General features: G+C 39.4%; 1 protein-coding gene across 1 annotated transcript in view; it reads right to left on the reverse strand.

Annotated features, from left to right (window-relative positions):
* The window catches only part of LOC104536389 (microtubule-associated tumor suppressor 1 homolog), an 80,218-nt gene extending 62,490 nt beyond the window's left edge, over window positions 1–17,728 (reverse strand). Inside the window, 3 exon segments of the mRNA XM_010178976.1 lie at window positions 2,096–2,278; window positions 13,561–13,756; window positions 15,674–17,728. Of these exon segments, the coding sequence (XP_010177278.1) occupies window positions 2,096–2,278; window positions 13,561–13,756; window positions 15,674–17,728 (2,434 nt within the window).
* Window positions 17,729–19,756: the final 2,028 nt, after the last annotated feature.

Genomic DNA, 19,756 nt, shown 5'->3' on the forward strand with positions numbered 1-19,756 from the left:
GTAGTTCTCTTCCTGCTAACACAAGGGAAACTCCTCAAGCAAAACAAGCCAAGCGACTTTGTCAATTTAATACTGTCAACAGCACCACAATAGTTTGCCATAAATTTCATGGCATTCAAAGCCTAAGCCTCCCATCCTGATCTTTGTGTATCCCACCAGTTTAATAAAAATATTTAAGGTTTACAGATACGGATTTTTTCTGATATTATTGTACAGTAGAGTAAATGAAAGAATAAAAAACAAGAACAGCACTATACAAAGTAAATTCACGAGTTCTTTCCAATTCGATTCGAAGTCATAAAAACTTCACCTTGCTAACATATCAATCGTATGTAACCCAAATTTATTATACTTGCAAAATCTGACCATCAGACTTAAATCATGCTAATTAACAGTCTAGCAAGTTAACAAAAGAAAAATAATTTCATGGAACATAAGCAAGTCAAAGTATTCATACATTTACCAACTTGCACAAAACAAAATACATGCTTTAAAAAAAGAAAAAAGAATACTACCTACTTCTTTTCCAAGTAAACGTGGCTAACAAAGGAACAATGCAAAAACTGTAGGATCCTACTACCAGCAGTGTCAGTAAGGTAATATCATAGTGGCTTCCTGAGTCAGTCGGTGGCGTTAGTGTAGAATTGATGAAAATACGAGGAGAAAAATTAGTTTCTGTGCAACTGCGGAGTCCTCCTGGTATAGTCATTTAAAAAGGATCAAAGCAAGCTTAAAGCCAGAGAGTCTGCAGCCATGTTCAGCCTCTCATATTGCTCTTGCTTGCTCTTCATGAATCGGAGTGGAAAAAAAATTGTAAGCTTCAAGGCAGTGGACAAAACAGAGTAAACCAGCTAGCAAATCAGGCTAAATAAGGAGTCATCTGTTTGGATACTTAATCTGAACACATCTCTTTGTTATGAAGCGATGACCCTTTCCTTTGTCACACGACAGCGTAAAACGAAGAGAGGACAAAGCTGCTTAGCAATTCCAGATACAGTCCTAAACCTGAACAGCAAAAGTCAACATGGCTGTCACGGTAACAGAAGCAATCTGACTACACAGCAACATGCACTGCATATTTTATTACACATACTCTTACTCCTCTGAGGAATATATTAGGTTTAATCTTTTTTAATGAAGCCACTACTAGAAAAAAAAGAACATGAGAAAATGTAGATATAAATGTATGCATGCATGCGCATATATAAGCTACAGATGTACATTAAAGCACAGTTCTCTTTTTCAGTCCATCGAAGACAGATTTAAATGACATCTGGCTCAAAGGAAAGGCCTTTACCCACTCTCCAAGATATATCAGATGATGCAATAGTAATGAAATATTTGAATGTACTCATTTGAATATGTATAGCTGGGAATACTGAAGTGTCTGACAGTCACTTGTGTGTTATTTCCTTTATATTTTTGCCCCTAGAACTCCTACAACTGCTGGTACAGACCCTTTGTAGAGCTCCAACTCAAAGCTAATTCTGTTATTCACACCTCCCCCCCCCACCCCGAGTTTTACTCAAGATAGATTTGGTTCAGGTCATACACCAATGCTTATCATTACTTTAGAAGTTATAGAACTCTATCCATGCAAAGTTTTACCTTCTAATAGCAGTTTCACTTACCTGCTTTTGATCTTATCTAGACATTTTGCTGTAAAACTCTGAAAGCAAATATAATCTAGTTCAAAAAGAGCATTTAGCATCAAAAACCTGCAAAGTGCTGTTCCAAATATTATGATAGGTAATCCATTAATACCATTCAGACTTATTTCTTATTACAATATATGTAGACAGAAGGAAACTTTTGCTCAAGACGATCTCCTGGTTTTGTACTGTTTCGAGACAGAGGATGAGCTGTACTGAAACCTTTGCTCATCAAACCAAAGTCCAAGGCTCAAAGCTCCTTCAGGCGTCATGTCTCAAGAAAGAAAGTTGTAAGGTAAGAGGCAAAGAGTAAGACCTAGAACTAAGTAGTACAAGAAGAATTAAAACAGGCCTTTCTCAGACAGAACTCTTTACATGGATTTTTTCAGCACGCAGTTGATGCTGGCTACTAGTTAAAAGCCGTAACCCTGACAGATACTTACAATTTCTGCTGAAAAGACTTCGCTCGCTCTGAGTGCTGCTGACTGATGAGATGCTGGGTGTTCGCTCAAGCACTGATCTTTTGACAGGCACTTTGGATTTGGCGAGCTGTTTACTGGAGCTAGTCCAGGAGGCTGGAGAATTTTTCACAGAGGCATGCTTTTCTTTTGGCGAAGATCCCTTACCTGTCAATTATGGGGGAAGGAGGAGGGAGAGAAAAGACCAAAAGGAGTTGGAAAGAAGCTTAAACAATTGCTTCTTTTACCTATATGCTGACAAGTAAAGAGATTTACATGTTAAGAATACATCTAAAAAGGCTTGATCTTGACATATTGATACAGTAAAAAAACACTAAAGCAGGAAAACAGTTCCAAGGATTTAAAGGATCCCGTTTTACCCACATATTGACTTCAGGAACAAGTCAAGAACTTTACAGACTGGTTTTCAAGGCAGACATCTGCACTCCCAAAGAGTCTTTATAGCATTCTCCTGCCTCTGCATATTATGGCTAGCTCTACTGGTGATCTCATAAAAATATAACCTCTGGCTCAAAGATAATCCAAGATTCTTTTGTTTCTTCCCACCCTCAAAACAGGTTTCTGTGTCCCTCCCACCCCTCTGTCCCAATCGACAGAGCACTCCAAAAGCTAACATCCTTTCAACGCTAAAGACAGCGTGAGAGCAGCAAATAGTGCTGTACTCACACAATACTGAAAACTGACAAGTTCTGCAGGACTAGTTAAACAGCACTCCCTGGAACCAAGTCCTTAATGGCCAAGTGGTGCAGACATTTTTGCATTAATCGTTGTTTTCATTTGAGCCTCTTAAATATAAATGCCCAATAGCCAAGTTAATCAAAGTAGAAGAGTATCTATACAGGAGACAGGTGTGCCATCTTCAGACAGGAGCTTACTCCTGTACTATTAACAAAGCAGCTACAGTTTCTGCAAGAATATTTGAGTTTAGTTAAGCTTTTGGTTTATTTCTGAAAAGTGCACACCCAGATTAAGACTACAATGCCCCAAAGGAAGTTATGTACACACAGACTTGTCTTGCCAGCACTGAGTTGACTCCCATCAGCTCTGACATCAAGATCTTTATACAGCCCTCTGAATAACTATGAAAAGAGGTTTTCGGTTTTGTACAAAAACAAAAATAGAGATATGAGAGACAGACATATTTTTAAAAACAATATTTTGTTATAATAAATAAGATATATTTTACAAACTATCTTAACTTCTGATGTAATTGCCATTTTCAAGTCTGACTCAGTTTATCTTACTTGATAAGAGATGACTACAGTGACTTTTTACTTTCAGATTTGACTTAGAACAATCAAGTTTCTACTTAAAGGGAATACCCTTCCCTTTATTCTTGTCACTATAAGCCACATTTCAGTTTTGCTGAAGCTATGTAAGAGACTGTTGAAATATGACAAAACCAGCCAGTAATTTCACTTCATTCAACATTAGTTTTGCTGCAGGATTTCCACTCTTAAATACCAATGACCAAGAAACCACCTATTAGCACTAAGACCAAGAAAGCGTGACATCAAGAGGATTACATTAAGATTTAGGCAAGAAAAGCCACGTATGCTCAATGTCTGCTTTTTGACAGCAGGTGGTGTGACAGGATTAGAAAACTTGTCTGAAAACATCTTGTATCATGTAAGCAAAACCAGGAACAGCACTAGTGAAGGAAATTATATCCAAGCTATTTCTCTCAGTTGAGACCAGCTCATTAACGAAAGAGAAACCCCACACGCAGCATGTACTAAGCACGCATTAGGATATAACATAATACCGGTCACTGAAGCGTGTGTGTTGTATTCAGCAAGTCAATAAATGTAATCTACATCAGACCTCTTTGAAGGTGCACTTTTACTACTTGTTTGGCATTACTATGCAGAACTCCGATTCTGTACGTGGCTTTACTGTAGTCTGGTATTAAATCTCCTGGACAAAATTACTGGCCATATTTTAGAATCTTTTGCAAGTTACAAAAAAAAGTATATATTTGTGACATCTGAACTTCATATAACAAATTTGACAGCTTTGTAAAACTTTCCCTGTTGTTTTCTAACAGCTTATTTCATTAATAGATCAACATACCAGAAAAGTAATTAACCCAGACCAGTCAGAAGTTCCTTTTCAGCAAAACAAGGTGCAAAAAACAAACCCCACTGCCTCAAAAACAAAAGGGCTGCTGTACAAACACATTAAGTTTGTAAGACTTGGTAAGTTAAAGCTTTACATTTCAAAAGGCAGCTAGAGGAACCAATGCAGCTTATCAACCGCATTCTACTACATTTTATAGTTTGAAGAGGAGGGTAGCATGTTTGATTGCTGCTGTGCTGGACTCGTTTGTCCCGTTTAAAAGGTACATGAACTAAATCCTGTTTTCTTCACAGTGACTCCAGAGGGGTCAAGGCAAGCATTTGAAAGCACTCAGTCTCTTCTCATACAGTACGTTCTCTATATATGATTTGCAGCCAGCCTGGCTTCTCCACAGATGCTGGAATGCAGCGGTGCACTAAGCTAGCTGTGAACTCAAACCCATTCAGCGAGCACAGCAAGCGCTGGGATGTCCACTTCCAGAAGCACATCAACGAGAGGACCTTTGCTCTTTGCTTAGTTCTTCTACTGCTCAGTGCTTTCCTACAAGGCTCCTACCAAAGTAATTACTCAAGCACTCAAATGCATTTTTCAAAAGCCCAGCTTGAGGGAGAATTTATTTTAAGTCATGACACAAGGTCATTAAGCAACTCCTCTAGGTGTTACTTCAACTAACAGCAACGGTTTACAAAGTATTTTTTATAACTACCATTCCCTAAGAAAGGAGTCACACAGAATTAAATGCAAAGGTTTTGAAGACAGAAGCAGGAAGATATGGTCTGTAAACAAAAGTACTGGAAGTAAGCACAGAAGCAGGATATTTAGCTAATCATTATTATAAAGACAAGCAATAGAATCAAAGTAACAAGCTTTCAGCAGTTATTTAATCTAGTCACTGAAGTGGAATACTAGAAATATCACATTCCTCTACAGTGAGGTAATGAGTTCGCAATTCTTTAGAAAAAAAGTCTCTATGCAACAACCAATTTACTGTAAGCATGTTAAAGTATCTCTTGTATTGGAATGGAAATAAAAACAAAGCTCATTTTTCAAGGTCTGAAGTCAGATTTCATGTCCTTACTCAGTCATTCTCTCACATTAATCCCTCAAAGGTGGTTATTGTCAAGAATGAATTAAGGCCCCTTTTAAATAGCACTGGAGCCTAAAAAATACAAATTAAGAGAATAAACATACGCTAGTAGTGGTGAACTTGGGACCCTGTTGACACCAAGCAGATTGTAAAATTAAATATGTATTCACCAATTCTGAGATTCAATGTTCACTATTTCAAACCACATGAACACATTTCACACGCAAAACTGAGCACGGAGCAGCTGGCATTCACAGAGCTATGTGACATCTGGAAATGAATGGCTGGAAGCCTGTCCCAGACAAACTTAAGGCAGACTGAGTGCAAAAGGAATCTTTGGAAGGATGCTTTTTGTTGATGCTGGTTTTGTTTAACCTCAAAGCTAACAGTAATAGTTGGTTTGGCCTTCCATTGCCTTATCTCTTGAATATGTTGAATTTTGGATTTTTGTCTGATGCTTTTCTGATTTTTCCTCTAAGTCTGGAAGTCCAGAGGGCTCCGTTTTAGAAATGCTAAACTTCTTAGTTTTTAAAAAAATAGTTTTAAGCATGATGAAAAAGCCCAGTCTAACCTACATCACAAGGCGTTTACAAAGCAAGGGGAGTAAAACTTCAAGAAAACATGCTACTTTTTGTCATTTACTGAAAGGAACAAATCATGGAAAGCCAAACTGGACTTTGGTATTGTTTTCAACAGATCAATCTTAGCACAGTTGAAAGAGCATTTATGGTTGCTATCTTGAGCATTGTAAAGCAGTAGCAGTAGTAACAGATTTATGATGGCTCCAAGCTCCCCAGGTTGCCTGGTCAGGCATTCTGCAATATTAGTTACACCATACTATGCTATGTATGTATGTATGTATGTATGTATGTTCGTTCCTTCAAGGAATACAGAGTGGTTACAGCATGTTACATAGCTCTACCAAAGATCTACAGGTAATCTGTTTCTAGGTAGCTCTCTCCTTTAGTCTCAAATCGCTACCAAACTTACCGAAGAACAGGCAGGACACAGTTATGTTACATTGCTAGTAATGCCTCAACTGCTAAACAAATATGGACAGAGAGGGAATGTTAAGCTACTGCTGGGACTTTAAATATTTATGTGAAAGAGTTATTTGTTTAGGGGATTAACAGCTGATTGGAGAACAGTTTACATATCCAGGCAAGACTGAATTCCTCATCTGATGCAAACTTCCACAATACTGTTGTCATTGGCCTACAACGCCTAGGAAAGTGCTCTCTCCTTTTTGGCACAGGTATCCAGGAACCAGCAGCAAGTTAGTGTCTAAAACATAACCAGGCTGCCAGCAGTCATGAGGGTAAAGGTATTCATGGGCTGGTCCTCCTCCTGCAGCTCAATATTCCCAGACTAAAAGTGGAAAACTGATCATCAGTACAATAGAGTGTTGTATTAGCAATTAACAGCAGCCAAACCAGCCCTTCTTATTCTTTCAACCACTCCCACTGTCAGAAAATGGATTGGGGTGTTTTCATTTGGGGATAGGGGGATGGAGGGGGAGGGAGAAAGAAAGTAAGTATGTCTACCATTAAATTTCACTTTTTTCTCTTTCTATGTGGCTCAGTTGTGACATTTGGCAAACTTCCTCCCAGTTAAACCCCTCCCTGATTAAACAACTCTTTTCCAAATCTTTTCTCAGGGTCCACTGCTTGCATTTGGTCTCTCTGGCACCTAGAAATGGCCCTTCTCCCTACTCTCGAGTCAGAACTCACGCCTGCTCCCCCATCTCCAGTACTGTCTGCCATCATGCTGCTTGCTGGGTTTACTAAGTTTTAGGTATTTCCCTTTTGCAGGCTGATCCAGAGCAGCCCCATGAGACACCACGTCTGCACAGGCACACTGTCATCCCCTACAGCCCCGGGTAGAGCCAGTCTCCAGCCAGCAAGTAGTTTTACACCAGGTTCCTTGGGGCAACTGCAGGGCTGTGGCAAGGCTTGCCCACTCCAGCTTTGCTAGGAAACAGCCATAAGCTGTTCATATCCTGACTTAAACAAACCCCAATCTCTAGCTTTAACACAGATATTGGAAAGTTCTGTCCGTTTAGGAGTAGAGGGCACAAGAAGTCAAATCAATGAACTGAAAGGAAAGCTGAGGCAAAAGAAAACCATCAACCACATTCGATTATGCTTTTCATTACTGTTCAGGTCTTCATATCACACACCCCTTCATGTTATGCACTGTGATTTTTTTTTTATAGTTTGCAGCTTTCATACAAACATTATCTATAAATATTTTAAGTTTTCTATTGCAGGAACACATGCATTCCTTGCATGAATAAAGAACCTCACTGTAGCAGGACAATTTTCTTCAGGAAGACAAGGATTCCTATTTCTCTTCTCCTTTATCTCCACCCTGAGAGAATTCAGAACTAACCAGTACAGGTGAAGAGTTATTTGAAGACACCAGCATGTCCTTGCAAGTAAATGACTAGGTCCCAAGAAATTCCCCTGCAGGAAACTAGTGCACACCTTGCTCCTTCAGGGGAATACTCTTACAGATGTATCCACACTTCTGACACGATTGATATGTGGACTGCTAGTATCAGCCTCTGCAAGTATGAGCACATTTCTTGCTACAGGTATCAGACATCAACCCTGATGTGGCTAGTCACAAGTCACCTGTAAAAAGCCTGGGAAAGTATGTGAAAACTTAATTCCCTACGTATGGTCACCGATGGCACCAGAAACAAAATTGACAGGATGAAATCGTTCCTTCAGGAAGCTGGAAGCCAACAGAATACTTTGACTTCAAAATGTGAAGTGACCATTCTGTACTTGAATGACCACCAACACCTGGGGCAGAGGCTTAGAGGTCAATGCAGCACAAGGATATTCACACTGCTCCAGGCAGCTTCTAGCAAGACTTTCCTGTTCAGGATGGCAAGGAACAAGGGTGAAATGGAGAAGAAACACTGCCATGAAGATCCAACTCAAACAGTCAAGAGATTTCAGAGGCACAAGGGCTGACTTGTGAGGTTTCTAAGCTCTCACAACTAATGCTGCTTCCTGAACTCTCAACAAATGGATCACCTGGACAAAAGCCCTTTCAGATACATTAGGTAAGTTATTCTTCATTTTACACTACAAATTAAAAAAAACCTGGTTATGAGAAACACAGTCACTACGCAGTGAAGTTCTCTGGGTGAAGATGACAGAAGAGGGATATTAAAGAATCTTTATGTCATACTACAGACATACCTCATGCTCCATGGAGACCCATTACAGGTTTCCACCTTCCCACACCTCTGAAGGTGAATACAGGAGTTAAGTTCACTTTTAACACAGGCTTTAATTACCGTAATGAAGCACTAAACCTGCATTAAAGCAAGGGAAAAGGGCATCAAGTAATCTGGACAAGTAATGATGTTGGATAAGTTAGTGTATGAGGAACCTGCTTTTAGGATCCATTTTAAAAAAGCTGGCTGTTCTAGAAAAAAAAACAAAAACAAAACAAAAAGAAACCCACCAAAAAAACACCAAAAAGACACCACCACAAAAACAAACCAAAAACCCCAAAGAAACCCCAACAAAACAAAAACCTCAACCAACAAAAAGCATAAAAAGAGTGGTTGAAACTAAATTTTAAGCCTTATTTATAGACTCTGGTGTATTTCAGATGTATTCATGACAAAGTATATGGATACCCTTAAAAGCAAGGCCTCAGCCCAGCATTGAGAAAGTCCCGATGGTTTCAGGCCAGAAAACTTGGAAGTCATGTTTGCCTTTTAAAATATTTTGTTTCCTCTTGGCAGCATGTCAATCCAGCAAGAGTCACAAGAATGATACAAACTGAAAAGTGATTTGCAGTAATCATGTTTCATTTAGCTCCTATCCAGTGTCAGAACATACATTCAAGATTGCAGGAATAAAAAAAAACTAAATTGTTTTGGTTCTGTTCCATTAATATTGTGAAAGGCTATACCAAGAAGTTCTGAATTATCAAGTTTATATATGTTCCCAGCAGTATGAAACCCATTGAAACCATTTTGTTTCAATATTCATCTGAAAAGCTTTTCTTTGTGCAACAAATAGCATCAAAATTCAATGAACACAGTCTTAATCTGTTATGGCCTATTCTGGTTTTAACTTTGGAAGCTTCTCTGAATTACACATTTAAGTGCATAAAAAGATAAGCCAAAAATTAACAGAAGGAATTCAGCAATTCTGAACTAAGAATCAAATCAGTATTTCAAATATCACTAAACCTTTTGTAGTTTAATGCAACTTAAACATATTTCCCAGAGCATACGGGGAATTACTTTTCCCGTGATTCAGTTAGTAGTGCAACACTGGAAAAGTCCTTCAGTATGATCACCTTTTCATAAGTAAAAGGTCTCAGTTGTCCAAGACCACCTTCAAGGTAACACAGCAGTCAGACTGCTGAGTTTCTCTCTATCCAAGCTTTTATAACTCTAGTTATATGTTATGAAAATACTAGCAAGCAAGAGAGGGAGTACCACTGGATTAGTCTCATGGAAAAGTTCAGTAAAGCACAGGGCTTTACTTGGTTATCAGTGCCAACTGGTTATCAGTTACGTAAATCAGAGACAGAATGATACCTAAATTGTCAAAAATAACTGTTAGACAGTGAAAGACATTTTGCTTACAAAGAAGTTTTACATGGCTTTAATTTCTGTAAGTCTTTAAGAATAAGCAGATGAATAATACTTTTGATGCTTTCATATCCCCAAATAAGTTTCAGTTATGCATAAGGCTTGACAGAGCTCTCGCCGCTATCAACAACAATGTGAAGTTTCACATGGTGAGAAATAATTGGAAGCAATAGTATTATTTTAAAGCAGAAGTCTAGATAAGGTATGAGCTTATCAGAAATCTTAACTTGCAAGTAAAGCTCCCTTCTACATATTTAGTGCTGAATACAACCTACCTATAAGAGGGGGGAAGAAAAAAAAAAACCCACACACAGTGGTGGGCTTTTACATTTTTAGACCTAAGGTAAACTACTTATATCCCTATTTTACACTGTTCAAATACAAATCAAAACTTCCTGTGGCTCAAACTGCCGCAGCATTTCCATCCAACTGCATAGTGCTAGCATGTGGTTGTTGAAGCAGGCTGACAGCAGAATTTGGAGTCATGTCCCATGAGGCCACCAAATCTCCTTGGCTTCTCCAGTCTCCTTTTACCCCTCCCTTCAAGTGAGAGAAAGACATGACTCTTCCCAAACCATAATACCTCACCTATTAGCAGGTTATTACTCCTCCACAGTGGTTATGTACATCCAATTAGAAGGCTGTGTGCATCTGCTGGGAGCGAAAACAATAGTCGCTTTCATTTCTGGACTGGTTCAAAGTCTTGAACCAGGGCTCCAAAATTACATGTGCATTCCAGTAAGAACCAGGTAACTCAAACACCTTATTCTGTGTCTTGAATTATAATAAATACTTCCAGTGATAGCAAACCAACACAGCGAAAGGCATACTGCCTGCCATTCCACACTACAGAAACCTACACACACCACCATGGAAAAATTAGCTGTAGAGAAATAAGATTTTTGGTCAGTAACAAGTATGTGATTGCAGGTGATACTCTCTTACAAGAAAATGGAGACAAATAGTTACAGAAATAACTCTGAGGTGTCTAGTTTGCAACCATGACCCAATTTCTTGATTTACTGCAGAAATGCGGGTCTGTCACATCACAAACCACTTCGGTACACTGAATTAAGTTGGGCTCACTTCTTAGAGAGCCAATTTCCAATTCAGCAAAAACTCCCAAGTTCCAGTCAAGATACACCAATGCTGGTGAACAGCAGTCAGCAACCACATTGAAAAGAATTAAAAAGTTATTTCTAGCTCAATGTGCCATGCAAACAACCACACAAAAATAGAATGCTTGAGATATGAGTTTTCCTCTCCTTCTGCTGTCTCCTGTTCAGGAGAGGATCCAGTTTCCTTAGAAGACACGCTTCCTATTACGTTAGTGCACTACCACTGAAAACTTACAGGTTACATCTACAAGTGAAAAAAATTACCAAAATCTCAACTCCTACCAAGTTGCAAGGATCTTATAATTGATGTTTTATACAGGGCATTTTATTTATTTCTTGGTTCTAGGGGAGTTTCCTGCTTCCCACTCAAAATGGTAATGCATGATACAATTCACTGCTCACAATCTCTTGATTATTCTACAAATACATATACTAATACATTTTGGACAGACATCCTCCATTAACATACACATGAGATAACACAGAGCTATACCATCACTCGTTCAGAGTATTTAATGGACTTACTACAATCATTTGTCCTTCTACCCAACAATCCAAATACAGGCAGCAACTGGTTAAGAATTAGCTGCACTTATGTTAGTACCTCAGAAAGCAATGAGGTCATTAGGATTTAGACATTTTTAAGACTCAGCTTGACAAATGCCTGAACAACCTACTCTGAATTCAGCACTGACCCAGTTACAGGCAAGCGGGGCTGGACTAGGTGACCTCCAGAAGTCCTTTCCATCCTGGATTTAGCTAGTCGGGAGAAACCTTGACACCAAACAACTGTACAGCTACCAAGTTATTTATCTGTGCTGTTGGAATTATATCAAGGCACAAGTTTAATACCAAATGTCTTAACTGGAAGAAATAGGTATTCCCTACAAGAAGGCGTTAGCTATAACAGGTAACCAGGTTTGATTTACAAGCTGCCACTTGGCCACAGTAAGTATTTGCACAGTTTTACTTCAGAAACTAAAAACAGATGAGGTAAACAGTAGTGGATAGGGATTTACCCGAAAGTTATGGTCACATAATACAGTAAGGCTTTGGTAGCAATATCAAGTAACTCCTACCTTTGCCCATCCTTGCTTCTCCCACTCTGTACTCCCATTCTGTGATTTGCATCAGTACTATGTTTAACAGGGAACAAGGAACCATGTTTAAGAATTCCCTTGGCAAGAGATGGGGAAGTTAACCTAATACAGTTTAATGCAGCAAATCCTACTTTGTAGCACCAAAATATTGCACAAGCAAAATGAAGGGTAAGATGTGCCAGGAATGGTGGGCACTGACATGGGGGCTGGAAAGAGGGCGTAAAAAAAAATTCTTCTCATGGGCAACATTAAAGTTCCGGTCTTGTCAGATCACAGCATGAGTCTGAAGTGTTGACGTGCTGCTTCATGCTTTTACCTTAAGCAGCCTTTTTCCAATATAGAAAATTTGGAAGGTATTCTACTGACTACTGTAATTTCAACATACAAGCACTTAAGGAGTGATAGCTTTAGCTAATGAAATTTGAGGAGTACAGGTTTTTACTTTCAACAGCAAATTACTTCTGCTTCTGAAAGTGTATCTGATTTTTTTTATGAAGAGCAGTTTAGTCCTATAACCAGCCATACTTACATTTATTTCTACTGATGGTGTCAAATCTATTCTGGATTAATAATCTAAAGGACAAACACATTTCCATATCTATATCCATCTCAGTTCTTCTAAGACCATAATAGCCTATATCCACTTCCTTTGCGGGACTCATCCCATAAAGGGATACAGATACAGATGTTATCACGCTTCACCACCTGTACACAGATTTTTTTTTTTTGGACTGTTTTATAATCTTGGATTGAGTGGGTTAAGAAAAAAGAACAGGTTTTACTGGGTACAGCTGGGTGTAAAGACCATCTCTGAATCTCTACAATACAATTACAGAATGTAGTTTCCAGTCATCAGATTTGAACAGCAGCCTACAGACTAGATGTGAGATTCCCTTCCGCCATTGGTATTAACCAGTCTGAGCTTAATTAGCAGCTCAAGCAATAGTCTCTCCTTCAATTATGTTCTCTTCTCTTTCTAAAACCTATAGAGCTGTACTAAAATTAGGTTGAACAAAATATGTCCTGAAATTAGGGCTCCTGAAATTACTCCCATTGGGATAGCATACAGTTGCTTATCATAAATGCTTTGTGCCCAAGCTCTGCATTTTCTCTTCACTTTTACATCTTTTGAGTAATTTTAGTATTTTTGTCGTAATTCCTCAAAGTTCTCTTATATAACCAAACTACAAATAATATTTACATGTTTTTTCCAATAGCATGACATCTTAAGCACATTCCTTATGAGATTTTACGATGATGGGGTGTAACCTGCCCCTCCCCTCATATTAGCAATTTGTGATTTAGATAGATACCAAAAACCAAAAATACAGCCATCCTAAAACTTCCGTCAGAAAGTACACTAAATATGATACCTTAAGAAACTGGTGAAGTATTCCAATGAAAAATTCTCTTACCAGAGCTTGACGACAGAACAGCTCCTTTGTAAGAAGGTGTTTTAATTGTGCAGATAGTTTTATTGTCACATCCTTTCTTCAGGGGCAACACAGATGGCACCATTTTAACCTTGGGAGTTGATACACTTCGTAGTGTGATTGGGCCTTTCTTCGGTGTGTTTTTCCCTTGTGTTGTCCCATCTTTCTCAGAAGGCATCTGTTTTTAAAAAACAAACAAATAAATGAAAAACCCCACCACACCACCACTGTGAGAAGCTGAAGATCTCCCTTTGCAGCACCTGTAAAGAAATATGCTTAGCTGCCTGCTGTCACATTGTCCACATCCTTGGTTCAGAACCTCAAGGATCATCCCCTGAATGGCCTTCAGCAACACACCACGTTGAAGCTTTCAAGTTTGAAGCAAACCACTGGTAATGATAAACACACAACAGACATTGCAGAGGTCATTTTACATCAGTTTCTTCCTCTCTCCTCAAACTCTAATTAAGCCATTCAAATACATGACTGCACCTTATCTCAAGATGAATTCCTTACCAGCCCTTCCAGAAGATTTCCTGGCATAGGTCTTAAGGTACACCACAGTAACAGGTTAAAATCAACATTCAGGTGCCACAGAGAGTAAATACAAATTCAGAAGTGGACCCAGGACAGGCTTAAAATAACTGGTTTATATGTAGCACTCATCTATCTTTCATACAGATTTCTTGCTCTAGTTTATACAGGCATTAATTCATGCTGTAAAGTTAAGGCTATAAAGGTAAACTCGTAAGAATGTACAGATCTTCATGTGCTTTTCTGTGACTCAAGCTGATATGCACCCATTTGGTCATATGAATGCTCTTGCTACTTTTGACTCCAATCCTCCTCTTCATTTTCAGAAGTTCATCTGTACTTCTCAGAAGTTCACTTACTAAGTTCAGCCCAGCCAATTAGTTTATTGCACATTTTACAGAAATTGCTCTATTGATTTTCCAGGTACCAGCTGAACAATAAATATCACCAAGCTTTCCATCTTGGTGACAGGATGTATTAAAAGCACTCTCTCCAACCCCTGGCACCAAAAGGAAGCAGTGAAGTAGAATGCAAGCTCTGAAAGACTTAAAAATTAAAATATTAAAATCCTTCAACATATTTTTTAACAAAGTCTTCAACACAAGCTGTTGAACTCAAATGACTCCACCTCTGCATCCCGACCATCCCTCCTGAGATCCTGGCTGACCCAACCCTGAAGCTCTTCCCTTCTTTCTCACCCTTCCTTTTCTTCTAACGACCTTTCAGAGTATTTGAAAGCAGCACGTTTCTCCTGACAGGCAGCTGACTTGTCCAAAAACATTTCCCAACCAACCAGCGCAAGCATATCTCCCGGCCAGGAAGTTTGCACTTTCCAGCTGGCTCACTGCCCAAAACCAGGTACATGCCCTCCGCATGAGAAATATTTCCTGGCTACTCTTAACTATTCTAATGAGTCCTGATTCTACTTCAAATAAATGAACTCCCAAATTATTCAAAGCAGACAGTTAAATTAAGATGGTAAAAATAAAATGCTTCACCAACATGGTGGTCTTGGGGTTTTGTATTACTTAGTATTATTGCTAATATATGCACACTAACATATGCAAGTAAATATTAATTTAGCTCTAAAACGTTTTGCAAGAAAAAATACTGAAAAGAGCAATTTATTTCTAATGTATATTTAAAGTTACAGCACCACTAGAATTATCTGGATACAAGCACGTATTAAAAGCTATATTTAGAAAGGCCTTATCAAGTTATGCTCTGCAATTTTACCAGTTTGATTAATTGAGGTGTTTGCTTTTATTAGAAATCTTAGCAACTGCATTGCCTTGAAAGGAATTTAAAAAAAAAATATACTATGGAATAAGATGAAGGCTGAAGACATTAAATAGCACTTGAAGCCAAGTGCAACCAGTCTGTGAAACTGTACTTCTTCATTCCTTTATTAGGGAGAGATTTCACCTCAGAAGTCAACACTACAGTCGTATTTGTAGACGCAAAACCTATTGCCAATTTCCATTCAGCACCATGCAATGCGGAATTCCCTTTTTCCAAATGTACACAACATATTACTAGATATGCAACGAAAAAAGCTTACCAAAGGAAGAGAGTGCAGGTCAAATGTTTTGTTTGCCACATCTTTTAACAAGGCTGCTTCCAGAAGAAGCCCCACGTTACTGCTTTGCTCTTTTTCACCTTCAGATGGACAGATGCCTTGAGCACAGGGCTGTGTTAAAGAGTCTGAACTTTCCATTTTATTCTTCAGCATCTCTTTTGAGTTCTCTACGCACGCTGAAAGCACAACAGAAACAGAGGAGCATGCCGAATGGATAGAGCTTTCCTTGCCGGTGTCTTCCGGATTCTGCTTTAACACAGGTGTCTTTGAAGCCTTATGGGAAGGGCTTTTGGGATGTGTTGCAGCATGCACGACTTGGCTCGTGAAGAGGTGTTTGTTAAGATGTAGCTTATGGGACTTATTCACAGGCAACACCGCTTTAGTATCTTTAGCTAAATCTATTTTCTTTTTCAGCACTTTTACAGAGGGGGACAATTGCCTCGGGGAAGCAGCCAGTGAAGGTGAGGAGGCTGCTGATAGCTGGGGGGAGCAGGGAGACTGTTTTAATGCCGCACTGTCTCTTGAGTGCGGCACAGGTCTAGACATAACCTTTGGCTTAACATTTTTGAAATTAGGTTTGGGAAAACTAACAATCTCCGATTTCTTTGCTTTGGTTATTGTTGACACAATAGAAGGCCTGCCCACTGGCTTTCCCGCAGTTTGACCTGAACTAGCTTTAAGCAAAGACCTTCTATTATGTCCTCCTACAAAAGTGTCGTTTAGTTTTACATTAGGAGTCTTGTTTTCAAGTTCTGGCAAAGCTGAAACAGAAAAAGTTGTATTTTTCGATTGTTCTTTAGGGGTTGAAGTACGTAGAGCAGAATCTCCTTCATCAGCCATAGGACTGAAGACCAGAAAAGTTGCTTCACAGTTCAGCTCAGGCATAACAGTCCTCTTTAATTTTGGTACACTGCAGGGTGTGAAAAAGGTGTTGTGCCTATCCTGAAGAGCAGCATTTCCAGAGGTACTTTGTTCTTTGGTTAGAGGTTCATTGGTTTTCTTTGATACTTGTTCTCTGTCTATTTTATCTACTGAAAGAAGGTGCATGTTATTTACAGGACTATCCACACAAGTTTCAGCATTGGAATTCCCAGTTTCATAATGGTCAGGGGTACCCTGCAAGGATTTCAGTTGGTCATCTTCATTAATATTAATACGTGGTGCTAATGCATCTCGCCTAGAAGGATCTATACTTTCAGCAGCTAGTTTTACAGACTGTGCTTCTGTTTCATGTGGTTCTTTATCAGTCTTGTCAGTGTTTTCTAGATCATTTCCAACATCTGCAGAGGCAGAACAATATACTTCAAGTTCTGAACAGGCATCTGGCCTTTCTGAAGCCACTACTGCAGGGGAGAAATCCAGTGCTCTTTCTGAGCCGGCTCTCTCAAATTTCTGTCTCGTACATACTTCAGAAGAGATTAGCATTTCCTTCGGATGCATGTCATCATTTTGATCAGTTCCCAGAGTTTCGCCTATAACATGAGTAACATCCAACGTGCTCTGGTGGGAGCATGCCCTGTCTTTTATCAGGGACTGCATGTTCTGCTCTGAAACAGGAAGAGGTAATATACACTTAGAGTCAGTCTGACTGTAAGGCACCGATTGTTTGATACTCTGATTTTGCATTTTTGCCATAGCAATGTTACCTTCCAGTAAGCTTGCTCTTTCTTTCAAGTCACAGTTCAAAGGATACACAAAAGTTTGTTCACTCACAGAAGACCTGCATGCAGCATTTGCATCTCCCAACAGAGCTCCTGTGCAGTTGTATTGACCAGGCGTCTTCTGCAGATGAAGTGCTCCAATACACTGCTGTTCTAAAAGAATACTTCTGACGTCACTCTTATTTTCAAGAACAGTATCATCTTCATGCTCAGTCACTATATTTTGGTCAGCTGAATTACCATCTTTCTTGGTGGCACAGCTCTTTGAGGAAGGTGTAGCTCTGTCACATGCATAGTTATTTCCATTTTCATCCCTTAGAAGTAAGGAAGACTTCAAGTCATTCTTTGCTTTGTCATCTGAGTTTTCAACATTCATTTTGAAGGCTAAGTTTTAAACTGTTTTCATTTTATACTTGTTTAAAATCCCAGAAAACACAGATTCTTCTGAACTTTGCAGACAAAAATCCCAGCTTTTCCCTGGAACTTGTCAGCTGTCCTGAAAGATATTTAAAAAGCGGTTCTTGGTTTTCATGTTTCCCAAGAGGATTCAAGAGTTCTGGAATGAAAAAGCAATTAAAAGCAATTAGCCAAACCAGACCTTTAAGACAGTAACCATTCTTAAGCTATTAGTCTTCGAATCAAGTGCAGCCATTTCAACAAACTTCCTGAAGTTAATCAGGCTTTTACAACAATGCTGTCCATGCATCCTTACCTTCACAAGACATTTCTACTTCCCTGACTGCCAAGAAACTTTTGAACTCTTTGGTCAGTTGCCATGAAGTATGACTTTAGGGTTGCATTTTCAGATACTTGGCTTGCTTGGCTTCCATGCAAGCAAAGGAACAATCCAAAAGATTTTGCTCCTCAACAGCAAAAAGGTATCTGAGGGACTATGCAATAGAATGAACCATCATTTTCCCCTCTTCCAACAGCAGGTCCCCATCAAAAGGGCATAGCTCCTCACAGAGTGTAGTCAAACTATGAAGCTTCTCACTGCACAGTGCTTAGAAGTCAGAACCTTACACAGGCTCAAACACAAGCAGTTAAGAGCCATGTAAGAAAAATCTGTCCAAAACAGAATACCAAAGTGACTCAAGAAGCACTCAGTCACAAGCTGCAAGCAGCTAGGAGAACTCTAGAGAAGAGTGCCCACACGCTTATCCTGTGCTTATACTCTTGAGTGGTTACTGCTGGAGACAGGACACACCATTAAGTGAACCTTCAATCTGACCAGGACCAGTCACATGCATGTTCTTACATACAAGTTTGCATGAAGACAGGAAATTAGGAGCTCTAAACTGTAATAATTATGAAATGTTGCTGTGTAAGCTCAGGTCTAGAACAGACACCAGAGCAGCAACATAAAAGCAACACTAAGAATCGCAGTGAAGCAAAACTTCAGTGCTCATGCCTTGATGCACATTGCAAAGAGCACTAACAGCCCCAGACAGCAGCTTTTCTCTGCACTGAAGGCCTTTTTTCTGCCTTTCAAGGAAGCAGTGCACAGCAGAGGCATCTCAATATCTTCAAAGAGGTGTCTTAAGACATCTGAGCTGAAATAGAGAAGATGGGGAAACTTATAATCAGCTCTGAAGTTACACCAATACACTACCCCCAGTGCTGCTGGAGTAGCCAGCAGGTAGATGCACACAGGACCCTTTCAGAATCAGAAGTCTCTTCATGTAGACTTTCAGGTAGGAAGAACCTCAGATTTAAAAATATATGGTTACAGTGGGGTGGGGGATCTGGCAGGAAGAAGGGTGACTCTCAGAGCAATAACATCTAAATGAGACAGAGTTCACTGGATCCAATAAGGGAATCAGGCTGAAGATGCACTCACTGGTAAAGGTCAATGAATGGTCAGCTTCCCAACTTAGCACAGGGAAACTGGACTGACTCCACTCTCCAAAGAAAGAACACAGAGGAGGAGGCCGCCACTGGAAAATAAAGACAGCACACTAAGGAGTAAAACGTAAGTTACTAAAAGCAAGAACGCATGATTCAAAAAAAATAGACCTTTTTCTCTTAAACCTTATTTTCTTCAGTTGGAAACAGTTATTATTATTAATAATAATCATCATCATCATCCAACAACAACGACTACATCCAAAACTTCTCGTAACAGTGAAAAGTATAAAGCTTTCAGACAGGCTGTAGGGCCCATAAGCAGCACTCTAAGACCATTCCAGTACTGCAGGAATTTGTGTGCTCACCATGGACCAAACACAGAGTAGCTTCTAGCCCACAACCTTGTCTTTACAAGAGACTTTAAACATCTGTCTCAGGATGAGGGTAAAAAGACCATGGAACAAGTAAACAACAAGCTAGCAAGATCAGACAGCACTCTCCTCTGCCCCCTCTTCCTCCCATGTGAAATGGCTTGACTAGCTTAAAATCACCTGGT

Source organism: Mesitornis unicolor, unplaced genomic scaffold (genome assembly GCF_000695765.1).
Source record: "Mesitornis unicolor isolate BGI_N332 unplaced genomic scaffold, ASM69576v1 scaffold5302, whole genome shotgun sequence".
NCBI lineage: Eukaryota > Metazoa > Chordata > Aves > Mesitornithiformes > Mesitornithidae > Mesitornis > Mesitornis unicolor.